Raw genomic sequence first — 14,416 nt, forward strand, 5'->3', positions numbered from 1 at the left:
ACCCAGCTGGGATCCCGGAGGGCCTAGTGCTTCTGAGCATCTCAGCTTTGGGGACACGGTGGGGAATCTGTGGGTACCAGCCCACCTAATACGACCCAACATTGTTGCTGATTCCAGTGCAGCTGAGGGTGACCTTCTAGCCCACAGACCCTGATAAAGAGGCTTCCTGTGTCAACACAGACAGCGCCCAGGACCCAGCAACAGAGCAGTGGAGACACGGGTCAGTATCAGGTTATTACTCACAGTGTGTTCTCAAAATGGGGGAAACAGGCAACTTAGGGGTCCCCCGAAAGCAATTCTTCCGCTTTCCACAGCCAGTAACCTGAGCAGAGAGCAAGGAAGGTGAGGAGGGGAGGGGTCCAGGCCAGGGTGGAGATACCCCAGGCTGTGGTCCTGAGCCCTCAAGGGAGAGACCTGCACAAAGCCACTCTTATCCTCTCCCTTCCTGGAAGAGAGAGAGGAAGCCTTCATGCAAATCTCTCCCTCCCCTGGGACTGAACGTGGTTACAGCTGAGTGTGGGGTGGGTGGGACTAGGGAAACTCCTCTAGGCACAATTTTGCAGGGGGCACAAGGCAGGGCTCCAGGCCTGGGTTCTCAGCTGGGACCCCTCCCCACGCAGACACCACTCAGGCACAGGCCTACAGCGCCCCCTGCTGTCACAGTGTCCAGCCGCACCCATGCCTGGAAGGGACATCCTGGAGCTGTGAGAGAGACACCAGGGCACTAAGGACTTCAGTCAGCCTGGCATACTGTCCACCCCCACACAGGGCCAGATCTTCTTCTCCCTCAGGGCTTCTGCAGGTGCCACCACACCTCAGTCCTTGCTGCAGACACAGGGCCTCCTCAGCATGAATCACCCTGGGCTCCTCCCACTACTTAGAGACTTGTGTTGTTGGGGCCAAGAGTCATTGACCGCTGGCGGAGGATGTTTCCGCCCAGTGAGCACAAAAGCGGAGAGCATGCACGCCCCTCCACAACCTTTTTCGGGAGACCTGGGGGGACAGTTCAGTTTTCTCATCTCACTTCCCGTTCTGGCGGGCCAGTCCCCATTACCCTCTGCACTGAACTGGATGAGGTAGATCAATGACGGTGCATGGCTATAGATCGCGTGAGTATATTCTATCTCTCTATCATCCATCAAACTTTGCATTTTCTACATTACCTATAATTGGTATGGTATCGGTCCCCAAACAGACACATATATCAATGGTACAGATTCAAAAGGCCAGAAATAGGGTGGCTCAGTCGGTTGGGTGTCAGACTCTTGATTTCAGTTCGGGTCATGATCTCCACTTCTGTGATTGAGCCCTGAGCCGGGTTCAGAACCTACTTGGGATTCTCACTCCCTCTCTCTCTGTTCCTTTCTCTCTCTCTCTCTCTCTCTCTCTCTCTCTCTCTCTCTCTCAAAATAAATAAATAAAACCTAAGAATACCCAAATAATATAAATAAAAAGATCAGAAATAAGTGCAAGTTCCCCTTGACAAGCACAGAGAATGGAGACTGAATATGAGGCCTTTCCTCAGTCTCTGGAGGAGAGCACACATGGATTTTGCAGGGAATTCAGACAAGAATAAGCATGAATCATACAGCAGATGCCTCATAGGAGGACCTCAGTTCTCACAGATGTTCCCGGACACATTTTAGGAAAGAAAGCTGGAGTTTCTGGACCCCCTGCAGCGGGCACACGGATCCCCGTGCCATGGGCTGCAGCGTGCACCCACGTGGTCATTCCGGGGTAAAAAGCACAGCCTAATGAACGCTCCCACCTGGGTCAGGCCACATCCGCAAAGAGCCCCCATGGGAGCTGCCCTCTGCCCTCTGCTGCTTCCTACATTGGCATGAGCTCCTGGGGCCCTGGCTTCTCTGTACACCCAGCTGACCCACTCCCTTCCTGGGTGCACAGTTACTGTGTGGGATGATAAAAAGCTTTGAGAAATGGAGAGTCGTGATGGTCACCCAACATGGCGAATATATTTCATATCTCTGAATTGCACAAGAAAGTGATGAAAAGAGTAAATTTCCTGTTGTGTGTATTTTCATAATTAAAAATTACTAGCTGAAACTCCAACTTACGTTAAGGAAGTTGCACTCACACCAACCTCTTTCCCATCTTTATATGTGTTACCCTATTCTAACTCATCCTCATCACTAAAAATTGACAGGGATTTTATTACCTTTTTCCTGTAGGTTCCACATATAAATGAGATAAAAAAGCATTTGCCTTTCTGTGTAGGCCTTATTTCTCTTAGGGTCATGTCCCGCAGGTTCGTCCATGTTGTCACAAATGACAAGACGTTCTCCTGGAAAGGCTCATGGGATCGACTTCCTTTATGCAATATAGTGCCCCGCAGCCCCTCTACTGCATGGATCACGGACAACCCCGATGCGGCAGGAGAGGAGAGGAAGACACAGTCCATTCTTCTGGGCTCCAGAAACCAGCCGCATGCTGCCCATGGGCCCTGATGGTGTCAGCTGTAGAGAAGTCACGTCGGTGAAATCTCCCAAGCAGACTAAAAATTTTGCTGCACTGGTGGCACTCCCACCTGTCCCTCACAAGCCCCACGGAGAAGTTTGCTGACTGGCACACACAGTTTCTCCCAGGGACAGTCACCCTCTCCCGACATCACAAATGAAGGGCAGGTACCCAGCCAGTGGGCCAGGCCAGCTCTGGGTCTGTGATTCTTAGTGTCTCCTCGCTGGGACACAGAGCTACTCAGTCAGCCCTGAGCACAGGAGCCTGGAGGGAAGGGAGGGCCTCTGCTCTCACCCCTGGAGGAACACAGGCCATGCTGTGGAGGACTGTCTGCCGTGGGCACGGTCTGTAGACTCTGATCAGAAAACTAAGGCAAGTTGATGGACCCTTGTGAAGAGAAAAAAACCCAAATCCACAGGCTCTAATTTTTACGTGTGAACCACTAGGCGCAATTTCTGCATCATTATAACTTTTTTGTTGTCTTTGGTTTGCTTTATTGTTGTTGTCATTTTTCTTTCTTTTTTTTTTCTTTTTTTCGTAGAGTTCACACAGCTTTGATAGGAAATTGGGAAGAAGGACATTCAGATCCAGTAGCTACACCCAAGTATAGTAATTGTGCATTCAATTTACATTAGATTTCAGAGACTCAGACTACAGTGGTCTAAGCAGGCTGGGTAATTGTCCCACTTCCCCATGTGTCTGTGTCACTGTGACCAGCACTACTAGGCCAGATTGCACAGTAATAGTCAGCCTCGTCCTCAGGCTGCAGCCCAGAGATGAGCAGAAGCCCTGCATTGGCCGAGGCATCTTTGGACCCAGAGAAGCGGCTGGGGACCCCGGGGCCCTGGTGCTTATCTGAGTCTGAGTAGTAGTACAGGAGATACCGGGGAGGGCTCCCTGCCATCTGCTGGAACCAGTATATGTTATAGTTTCCAACATTGATGTCCCTGCTCAGAGTGCAGGTGAGTCTGGCTGTTGTTCCCAGGGATGCAGAGAGGGAGGCTGGCTGAGTCACGACAGGCTGGGACAGGGAACCTGCAAACACAGACACAGCAGAGGGAAGAGAAGGAACAGCGCACATGGGATTAGGGAGCTGAGCCACAGGGGTTTCACTCTGGCTGCAGGCCCACCCTGGGACACTGGGTCCTGTCCCTACCTGTGCAGTGGCAGAGGAGCACGACGAGGACGGGGATCCAGGCCATGGTGACACACGCCCTTCCTAGACCACAGAGCCGGGGCTGGGCTGCCCTGGGCCTCTCTTATCCCCAGTTCACAGAGCTCAAAAGGAGGGGCTGCTCATGCAAATGGGACCCACCCCTGCTGCTGGCTCTTGTGCACTTAGAGGTCTGCAGCCCCTTGACAGGAAGACTGTGTGATGCACTACTTTCCCCCTGGGTGGGCCTGGAAGAAGCAGCTGCTGGAACCACATACAGGCCCAGGTTCAAGGACTCCGCTAGGAACAGAGAAGACACCTGCCCTGTCCCCACTGGAAACAAGGGTTCCAGCCCTGGGGCTTTCTACTCTGGAGGGCTACTCAGCAGGGAGCCCCCATCCTGCACAAAGCCCCAGACCTTGTCACCGTGCCCCCTGCTGGTGTCTGGGTGAACCTCTCCTTTCCCAATGCAGGCTTCCCTGGTGCCTGTGTTTCCACCACCTGAGAGTGACCCTCCAGGGAAAGAGAAAGGTCCTGCTCTACATCAGGCATCCTCCATGGATGGGGTCTGATGACAGGGACACATGCAGTCCTGACTCAGTACAACCTGTGAACCACTATGGAGCTGAGGACAAGATACACGGGAGAGGGAAGAGAAACCATCTGTCCCAATGGTACAGCTCAGACGATGCATGCTGGCTCTGGGTGCCGGGTGTGGACAGGAGCTCACCTAGAGGACACACACTCACACAGGAGGACACGTAATGTGGGCATGCCGGGTCCCTCCAGAGCAGGGGAGACAAGACACAGCAAACCCTGATGAGGGTGCTGCAGGTGGGGGGACAGAGCAGGGCTGGGCATCCAGCAGGGACCACTGCAAGGCCATCTTGCGACCTCACCTCCGTGTTCTGGGAGACTTGCAATCCTGACTGTGCAAATCATCAAGAGCACCTGCTAGACACAAGGAGAGGGAACCTGCCAGCTGAGGGATTGGGGGAGCACCAGTGCCGTCTGGTGGACACGGGATGCACAGTGACCCAGGGCCTGGAGCTGGGGCCTGGGTCCCTGCCCCTCATCCCCCCTACTCACTGTTGCAGACTCTTCACGGTGGATTCTGGCACTAACACATATGCATGGAAGTTTCATCCATGTGTTTTGTGGCCTGATAACTCATTTCTTTCTCCTGAATCCTATTGCATGTGTGGACATACAGATATTGTTTATCCATTCTGAAGGGTGCGTTGATCACTTTGGAGTCTTGACAATCATAAATAAGACAGCAACAAACATTTAGGTGCATATTCTAGTTGCACACAAGAACCTCATATAGAGTAATCCGTAGGACTGCTCTTTTTGCATTGTATCCTTAAGGCTTTGTTTGCCGTGGAAGACACTGCCAAGGAATCTTCCCAAGTGATGGGGCTTTTCGCACTCCCACCAGCAGTGAATGAGAGTTCCTGCTGCCCCACATCCTCGGTAGTATTGGTGCTGGCACTGTATTGAACTTTAGCCATGGTCATGGGAGGCCTCTGGTACGTCCTTGTTCAATTTGTAATACCACAATGACATATGAAGTTGGAAATCACTTTGCATGTGTAATAGTCATTTTGTCTATCTTCCTTGTTAAGGGATCTGTTCAGATCTGCTCATTGGGAAGGCACTGCCCAGCACCAGGGAATTCAGGAGTTCAGCAGAGCTCTATCACAGGAAAAAGGGAGAAAGTGAGTGTGGAGTCTGACACAGGACTCGATCCCAACACCCTGGGATCATGACCTGAGCTGAAATCAAAGAGTTGGACGCTCAACCAACTGAGCCACCCAGGTGACCCTCAACAGTTTATTTTTAAGTCACATCTGTACCTAAAGTGGGGCTTGAACTCACGAACCCAAGGTCAAGAGTTGCATGCTTTAACCACTGAGACAGCCAGGCTCTCCTTCACTGAGTCATTTGTAACTCTGAACAAGCTAGTTTGCCTTCCAAAATATGAACACAGGGTGAATAAGGATCACTCTGAAGATATAACTGAAGGAAGGGATATGGCACTCTCAGATCATCTTATTCCCAGACAACAAATAATCTTTTGGAAGATCTGACAACAAAAGTCACTCCTGGAACCTCTTGACAGGAGATGCCACCAGGTCTAGAGAGTGGAGGGAGAATTTCTCTCACTTCCCTATGGATCTAAAGCACTGTGTAAGCATTGGTACTATCTTGGCATATATGACACTAAGAGTCACTTCCTTGCACACGAGATTCCAGAGACGTCAGAACAGATGCATTGGTCAAAACATCTTTGGATCCAGAAAACGACAGGGCACTGTGATCTCTGGTGTGGTATTTGACCCTGCCTTGAATCGCAGGAGATACCACCGAGGGTTCCATGGCTTCTACTGGCACCATTATGCATATTTCTTAAAACAACAATGATGTCATTTCTCAGGGCGAAAATGAGTCTATTTGATTCTTCAGAGATGCGGACAAGGAGGGTGTCTGAGTCAGCACAAGCTGGCAGAAAGAACTTGCAAACACAGACACTCATGGGTGATGGGGCAGGGATGGAGGTGAAGCTGCTTGGAGGTCTGATCCAAAGGTGTGGATAGGCTCAGAAGCTGCTTTGGGTCACCGAGGACCGTCCTTACCTGTGTGGTAAGAAGAGAACACAAGGAGAAGAGGTTACACCATGGTGGTCACAGTCCTACTGAGAACCCATGGCTAGAGCTAGGCTGTCCCAGGCATTTCTTATCTCCTTCAGTGGCCTCTGGGAAATGCGGTTGTACTTAGGGTTGCATTTTCTTTCTTGATAGTATCTTTGGGTGTACAAAAATAGGAACTTTTGAGAAGCCCAATTGATGATCATCCCTGCCCCTTTTTTGGGTGTTTCTTATGATATCCTGTGTGAAGAATCTCTTGCCAAGCTCAAAAATCATGGGGATTTCCTTCCTGTTTTCTTCTAAGATCTTTATAGTTTTAGCTCTAAAATTTAGATCTTTGATCCATTTTACATCCATTTTTGTTTATAGTATGTGGTAAGAGTCTAACTTCATACTTTTGTGTGTGGATATCTAGTTGGCCCAGCACCATTGGTTGGAGAGAACTTTTTTTTTCAGAGTACATTCTCTGAGCATCCTTTTGAAAATCAATTGACCATAGATGAATGATTCATTTCTGGCCTCTGAGATATGTTTTACTTATCCCTGTGTCTATCCTTAGGCGGGTACCACATTCATCTTGACTATAGCTTCATAAGTGAGTTCTAGTGAGTTTTGAAATCTAAAAAAAATTTTTTTTAATGTTTATATATTTTTGAGAGAGAGAGAGATGGACACAGAGTGCGAGCAGGGGAGGAACGGAGAGACAGGGACACACAGAATCCGAAGCAGGCTCCAGGCTCCGAGCTTTCAGCACAGAGCCCAATGTGGGGCTCGAACTCATGTGAGAACATGACCTGAGCAGAAGTTGGATGCCCAACCAACTGAGCCACGCAGGTGCCCCAGTGAGTTTTGAAAACTAGAATTGTCAGTCCTGAAAATGTGTTCTTCTTCAGGATTTTTTGGATGTTCTGAGTCCCTGCAATTCCACAGAAATTTAAGATCGTCTTTTCTTAGAGTGCAAAATAGGCATGTGGGCATTTGATAGGGATTGCATTTAATCTACTAATTGCTACGGAGAGTATAGCTTCCTAACAATTATAGTTCTTTATGTTTTGTAAGGTAACTAAGATAAAATAATAAAACATTTAAGTATGTACCTTCTGCTTACCTACTTTTGTCTTAGTACAGAAAAACTATAAAGATAAATGTGGGTCCATTAGTAAACTTGGGTTGTTATTTATTTAAATATTTTATTATGTTTCTAGAAATTGTGAAAGGTAGTCATAAATTTGCTAATCTAAAGAATACTGGCATAGCAAACAGTTCACAGTTGCTTCCTATTTAATTTTCACTAGAAAACTAAGGTCTCTAGAATTAGGAATTCTAATAAATATAACTTAGGCTACTAAAAACAATCAGGAAAACAACTACGTGCTCCAGGGAAGCAAGACATGTGTTTTTTGAGGGGAAAAAGTATGAAGAAAGGGAATACATTTTGTGTTGAAGGAAAAGAAAAATAATTTTGTCCTAACATGAGTCCGCTTATTCAAAGAATCCTTAGATCGAGATCTAAATGTATAAGAGAAAGCCGTAGTAGGATTTTGGGAAAGAAACCTGGAAAGGAATTTTAAGTGTGGTCAGTACTGGTTAAATTTTAAAAATATTCAGTAAATAAATGAGGTTTCATATCAAAATGCATGGATGAAAAATTAAAATTGTGTTTTCTCTGGGTTAAAAGGTCAAAATTTTCTTGAACTATTGGTCTGCTCTTATTAAAAGTGGAAACAAAAGGTTTATTCACTTTTAACCTTATCTGCCTAGAATACAAGCACTCTGTTTTACCAAAATACTTCCTATGTTTATCAGAAATGTCATTCATTGAAAACAAATTATTTATATATTTCAGAAGTCTTACATGTTGCTTATAACTACGTAACGTTCTCTGCTTACCTTTAATGTGTTTGTGTTGTGTGTCACAGGAATGAACACATTTTCTTGTCAATTGCATCGTAATGAACTCTACTCACGTCTTTGGCCATGACCACTTTTAAGGCTTCTCATGCACAGTGACCATGTTACTCCCATGCTCCTACAACGTGTTTCATCGTCAAGGATATTCATGGAGAGGACTTTTGACAACCTTCCTTTACAACATGTTTAGCTTCTGTGTCCTCTCTCTTCTCCCAGACACTGTCGGCTCCCTGAACGTGGGGACCCTTCCTGTCACGTCCACATGGGACCCACATCCCTAGAGTCATTTGTGGCACACACTAGGTGTTCAGGAAGTGCTATGGATGCACATTATCTGGGCAGTAGGGTATCAACACTCAGGCACACCTGGACTCTTTGTTCCTGGCTCTGTCCTGACCTGTCACGGACTCTGTCCCCAGGGCAGCTGGCCCCTGACACCCAGGAATTTCTCCCCGGTAGGAGACTCTCCTACAATGTGTTCCAGCCGGGGACAGGCTTGGGGGCCTGAGGTTAATAGAATATGGATCATTTGCTAACCAAAGTTCCTTGACATTGTTCTCACACTACAGTTTACAGCAAACGAAGGAAGCAGCTGACTTGGCCCAAGGGAGGAGGCTGCGAGAGGACCCCCGTCGCTGGGGAAACAGCAGATTGTTGTCTCACTTCCCCCAAAGGACTGGGCACTGCATAAGCAATGAGTTTCTTGTCCCACGCTGAGCCGTGATCATCAGCCTCGTCGTCCTCCTGGAGCCCAGTGATGGTCAAGGAGCCTGTGTTGTCAGACTTGGAGCCAGAGAACCGGTCTGGGACCCCCAAAGGCCAAGTGTTCTCGTGGAGAATGGCTTTAGGGGTCATTCCTGGGGGCTGTTGGTACCAAAACACACAATAACCGGCCCCAATGTTGGCTGGGCTTCCAGTGCAGGAAATGGTGAGTGTCTGGCCCAGGGACCCAGACACTGAAGATGGCTGAGTCAGCACAGACTGCGCCAAGGACCCTGGAAGAAGAGACAGAGAGGATGAGGCTGGGGTCTAGAGACAAGAGGAGGAAGCAGGGCCCCTTCCCCTGTCTCTGCATCCAGTCACCTGTGCAGTGAGCAAGTACGATGAGGAAGAGAGAGACCCAGGCCATGGTGGAGGCCCGTTCCTCATGACTGCTCCTGCTCTCTGTGACCCCACAGCTGAGCAGACCTTCCCTAACCCCTCCTTCCCCTCTTCATCCTCTGAGAGAGGGAGGACCCATCCACGCATGAGACCCCCAGCTCTCTGACCCTTCACAGGCCCCGGTTGGTCCCTCATCCTGAGGAGGTCAGGGGTGGGCAGGGCAGGGGCTGTGTGGGGCCAGGGGGTGGGGAGGTCCCAGATGGGAGCCCTGAGCAGAAGGCAAAAGCAGTGCCAGGTGGCAGATTCAAGTCTCAATAACCCTGACCCCTCAGAACCAGGCCCTGAGTGACCCCTAGTGTCCAGTCACAGACACGCCATTGTGTGACATGGTGACCAGCGCCCATCAGAGAGAGCTCCAGCCTCCCCACTGCTCCCTTGCTGTTCATGGGTCAAGACTGAGCTGGCATCTCTAGGACACACTCCTTGAGATCATGATCAAGCTCAGAACAGTGACAGGTCTCCATGGACAGGTGTTCCCTTCCATCCAGGAGGCTGGCCGTTCCTCTTATGGGATTCCTCCCCGGTTTCCGGAACTCCCCTTCCACTCGTGTTCACACAGCCCTGAGGAGTTGGGGAGCACTCCTTTCCGGGTTGTGTAGAAGCCCTCGTGTCTGTTCCTAGAACGGTTAAGCCCTAAAAGCCTCGGTCATCTGTCACCATTTCCACCAGCTTAGAAAACAGTTCTCCACACACTGTGGGCACAGATTCCCTCTTATAATCTGTTCTGCAAGCACATAGACCCAACTCTGCAAGAGCCCTGCCAAGCGAGGCTGTGTGTGGCATTGACCTCAGAGCACAAAGGGCAAACCTGCAGGGAGTTCTAGGAGGGAAGGAGTGACAGCTGTAGGTGTTCTGACAGGGACCTGTTGGCAGACTTCCTGTGTTAATCACCTATTAGACAACGGTTACCTTAAAACGGATGTGTGTCATTTTTTCCAAAACCTCAGCTCCGAAAGAGTGATTTAAACTCAGTGACAGTTTCAATGGGAAGGTACAGGTTCAATTGCGAGTGTGTTTCCCCGGACCCATGTTTCTTGCAGACAGAATATGATTTAAAATAGTGGTTGCCAAATGCGTGAAAACATAATGGAAAATACGTGACATTTAGTTCTTGGTTGATGAGGGGCCAATACCTTGCTTAAATCACTTGATTCATTTTTGTTATTATTATTACTTTAATAACAATTCTGCATATTAGGGCTGGTCTAACAGGTAAAATAGGAAAGCCCAACATGGTGCCCTGGGAAACACCATGAGGAGCCTGTTCCAGTGAACTTCACACTGATCTCGCTGGTGGAATGAACAAACACAGAGTTTGCTGCATGGAACGATGAGGGGTCAGACTCCTCTCAGGGTGGGTAAAGCAATGGTCACTGTGTCTTGTGTTCACCGTGTTCAGGATAGAAAAATTGTTCAGTCAGCCGCCGCTGATTAGAGGAATGATTTTCCACTAGCTAAGGCCAATTTGACCCAGAAAACTCTTTCAAAGATCCCATATAGATGCCAGCTGAGGTGGAGATAAGGGGCACTGTGTCTCTGAGGTCACAGGCCCTGTAGCCCTGAGTTGAGACAGACGTTTCAGCAGAGGCCTATCCTGGCTGGAGGTGTCACTGGAGTGTCTGGGGGTGACAGTCCAGCCCTGAGAGGATGCAGAGGGTGCCTCGTGTCCCCGTGGGCCTTGAGCTCCAAGGGAGCAACACTGAGGCTGCTGTCCCAGAATCAATGCACTGATCAGCTTCAGGCGCTACCTGGAGCCCAGACATGGTTGGGGGCTCAACCGCCCACGGGGACAGAGACTCACCCACGGATCCCTGCGCATCAGCCTCACCGCAGGAGAGCAAGTGTTCAAAGCAAGCCCTGCCCTGGTGTTAGGACTCCTGTGACACTCGCTGTCACTGGGTTTCCTGTTCATGGGGATTCTGTTTCCTCGATTGTGACGCTGATGAAGGCTGGGTGAGCACAGGTTGACAATGACTCCTGGGGAGACAGAGGAACTTGGAAAGTGTCAAGTCCAGGACACTATACACTAGCTCATGCTGGACAAAGCAGGAAAGAATATCCAATGGGAAGAAGACAGTGTCTTCAACAAATGGTGTGGAGTAAACTGGACAGCAACGTGCAGAAGAATGACTGCACCACTTTCTTACACCATAATCAAAAATGAACTCAAAATAGATGAAAGAGCCACGGGTGAGACAGGGAACCGTCAAAATCCAAGAGAAGCGTGCAGACAGCAACCTTTGACCTCAGCCATAGCAAATTCTTACTGGAACTGCAGGACACAAGGGCAGGCCTCCCCTCGATGAGCCACTCGGCATGAAGTTTTTTTATTTATTATTTTTTAAAAATGTTCGCGTGTTTACTTACTTTTGAGACAGAGAGCACCAGAGCATCGGTGGGGGAGGGTCAGAGAGAGAGGGAGACACAGAATCTGAAGCAGCTTCCAGGCTCCAAACTGTCAGCACAGAGCCCCACGCAGGGCTCGATCCCATGAACCATGAGACCATGACCCGAGCAGATATTAGACGCTTAACAGACGGAGCCTCCCAGGCGCCCTGGCATGACGGTCATTTTGAGTTAAAAAGCAGTCGATGCCAATACACTCAGGAAAAGCTCTTCATGTCTCTTCAACTGACTAAAAATTCAGTGGTAGCACCTGTTCCGGGAAGACAGCTGGCACCACAGACAACTGCCCTAGGATATGCGTGGGGTGGGGCAGATGGGGCAAAGGGATAGCAAGGCCTGTTTAGTCACAGTCCTCTGTGTCCCATCGTTTCCCAGGGGCCCTGCACATATTGTTTATGAAACATCTACTCTACTCTTCTTCTTCTGTCTGTGAAGTGTATTTCTTTGCATTGAATACTAGACCCCTACCTCGTCCATGTGTTTCAGAAAAACATAGACCTCATTTTTGCCTGGGTGTCTTTTGAATTTCAAGGTCTATGTGATTCCCATATGTTCTCTATTAAATTTCTTGTGTGTCACTTCAACCTCCTCAAGGACAGGTCTCACCATAGAGGACTCTCCCCTCCAGGAGCCTCCACAGAAGCTTCTCAATAAAAGAGGCTCGGAGACAAGGTCTGTGGACCCAGGAGTTTTGGTCTCACTTCCTCGTTATCTGAGTCACTGTGAGTAACGGTAGCTGCTCCCACTGCTATAACCTGTAGCACAGTAATAGTCAGCCTCGTCCTCAGGCTGTGGCCCAGAGATGAGCAGAAGCCCCGCATTGGCCGAGGCATCTTTGGACCCGGAGAAGCGGCTGGGGACCCCAGGGCCTTGGTGCTTATTTGAATCTGAGTAGTAGTACAGGAGATACCGGGGAGGGCTCCCTGGCTTCTGCTGGAACCAATTTATGTAGTAGCCTCCAACACTGAACCCGCTGCTCAGGGTACAGGTGAGTCTGGCTGTTGTTCCCGGAGATGCAGACAGGGAGGATGGCTGGGTCAGCACAGGCTGGGACAGGGAACCTGCAAACACAGACACTCGTCACTGATGGAACCAGATATGCGGGGAAAATGTCCCAAAATGCTGAGCATGGGAAGCATCCTTTGAGGCCCCCCTGTGTCCCTGAGGCCAGCCCCTACCTGTGCAGTGAGACAGGAACATGAGGACGAGAAGAGGCCAAGCCATGGTGACATAGACCCTAGTACCCACACTGGCCTGGGCTGCCCCGGGCCTCCTTTTCTCCTCCACCCTTGCCGCAGGAGGAGCTGTCCATGCAAATGAAGCCCATCTAGTGACTGCCCAGCCCCTCCCTGAGCCCTGGTGCTTCAGCCCAGCTGAAGGACACACCCTGGGGACGATGGAGGTTGGCCTCACCACTGGGGAGAACCCTGGGAGGAAGCACCTGCATGCACAATGCACAGGTCCCTGCTCGGGGGACCTTGCCACACCAGAAGGGACACACGTGCCGACTTCCCATCAGGGAGCCCAGAGCCCAGTCCCCAGGCCCAGGCTCTGAGCAGTTGTGAAGACACCACAGGGTACTCCCACAGCGCCCCCTCTTGGCTGACATGCACATACCTCACTGTGTCCAACAGCCCTGAGAGCCCAGCTGGTTTCCTCAGCTCTGTTTGTTCACACATCCTTGAGCTGAATCATGGCCAACGTGATCCCATAATACTGCCCGTGATGACTGCAGTGATTTGCACGCTCAGAAGGAGTCCTGGTCTCTGTGAGATGCAAACATTACCTCCCGTTAGTGGTAAGTTGTTGACATCTGGCAGAAGATGCTGCAGGCATCAGATCCCTGCACTGGTGTGCGATGTAGCATCTGTAAACCTTGGGAATGTTTTTCACCTCCTATGCATTGTAGCGATGGATGCCAACGAGTGTCCAATAAATTGGGTTTTGTTTTAATCTGCGATTTTTTAGCTCATTTAGTGGCTAAGTGATTTATCAAGGAAAGGGAAAACAATGAATTTATCTTTGATGAAATCCAATGGATCAGTTTTTTTATGGCTTGTGCTAATGGGGTCTTATCTAAACATGTTTATACAAACCCTAGAGCCTGAAGATTTTTTCCATTTTTATGTTTACAACTGTATACTTCACAATTATGTCAATAATCCTTTTAGTGAATTTTTTTATGGAGTGAGAGTTTTTGGTGAGCTTCATTTCTCTCGATGGACATCCAGTGGTTCTGTGGACATTTGTTCAGGGCCATCCTTCCTCCTCTGAAAGGCTTCTGAACGCTTGTCAATAAGGTTTTCTTATCCATAAGTATCCATAAGTATTTCTTATCCATGCTTTTGTGAGTTTGGTTCTGAGTTTTCTGTTCTGTTACATTGGCTACTGTGTCTACCTTCCATCCACATCACTCTGTCTTGTTGCGATAGGAATTGAATTACACTTCTCTACAAGTTGGGAAGAATTGTCATCTTTACTATATTGACTCTTCTAATCCTTGAACACAACATATCCCTCCACGGTTTTAGATCCACTTTGATTACATTTCCCAGCATTGGCGAGATTCCAGCATCCATGTCCTGTACATGTTTTGTTACATATTCACCCAAATATTTCATCATGGAGTGGTTTTAAGTGTGATTTTTACATTGTTTTT

At 49.1% G+C, this 14,416-nt stretch overlaps 1 long non-coding RNA gene and 2 gene segments (V, D, J or C); 1 reads left to right on the top strand and 2 right to left on the bottom strand.

Moving 5' to 3' along the window:
* Window positions 1-572: 572 nt before the first annotated feature.
* LOC147575390 (uncharacterized) lies at window positions 573-2,971 on the top strand. The gene is made up of 2 exons (XR_015242347.1): window positions 573-1,109; window positions 2,267-2,971. It is a non-coding gene; the product is annotated as an uncharacterized LOC147575390 (long non-coding RNA).
* Window positions 1,949-3,760, bottom strand: LOC112870433 (immunoglobulin lambda variable 5-37-like). The segment is given in 2 exon segments: window positions 1,949-3,510; window positions 3,632-3,760. Coding segments are annotated over 2 exon segments (420 nt in total).
* An 8,699-nt stretch (window positions 3,761-12,459) lies between these two features.
* LOC147575391 (putative non-functional immunoglobulin lambda variable 5-48) lies at window positions 12,460-13,031 on the bottom strand. The segment is given in 2 exon segments: window positions 12,460-12,818; window positions 12,936-13,031. Coding segments are annotated over 2 exon segments (390 nt in total).
* Between the last annotated feature and the right edge of the window lie 1,385 nt (window positions 13,032-14,416).

The sequence above is a fragment of the Puma concolor genome, chromosome D3 (assembly GCF_028749965.1).
Source record: "Puma concolor isolate L17-30 chromosome D3, mPumCon1.1.hap2, whole genome shotgun sequence".
NCBI lineage: Eukaryota > Metazoa > Chordata > Mammalia > Carnivora > Felidae > Puma > Puma concolor.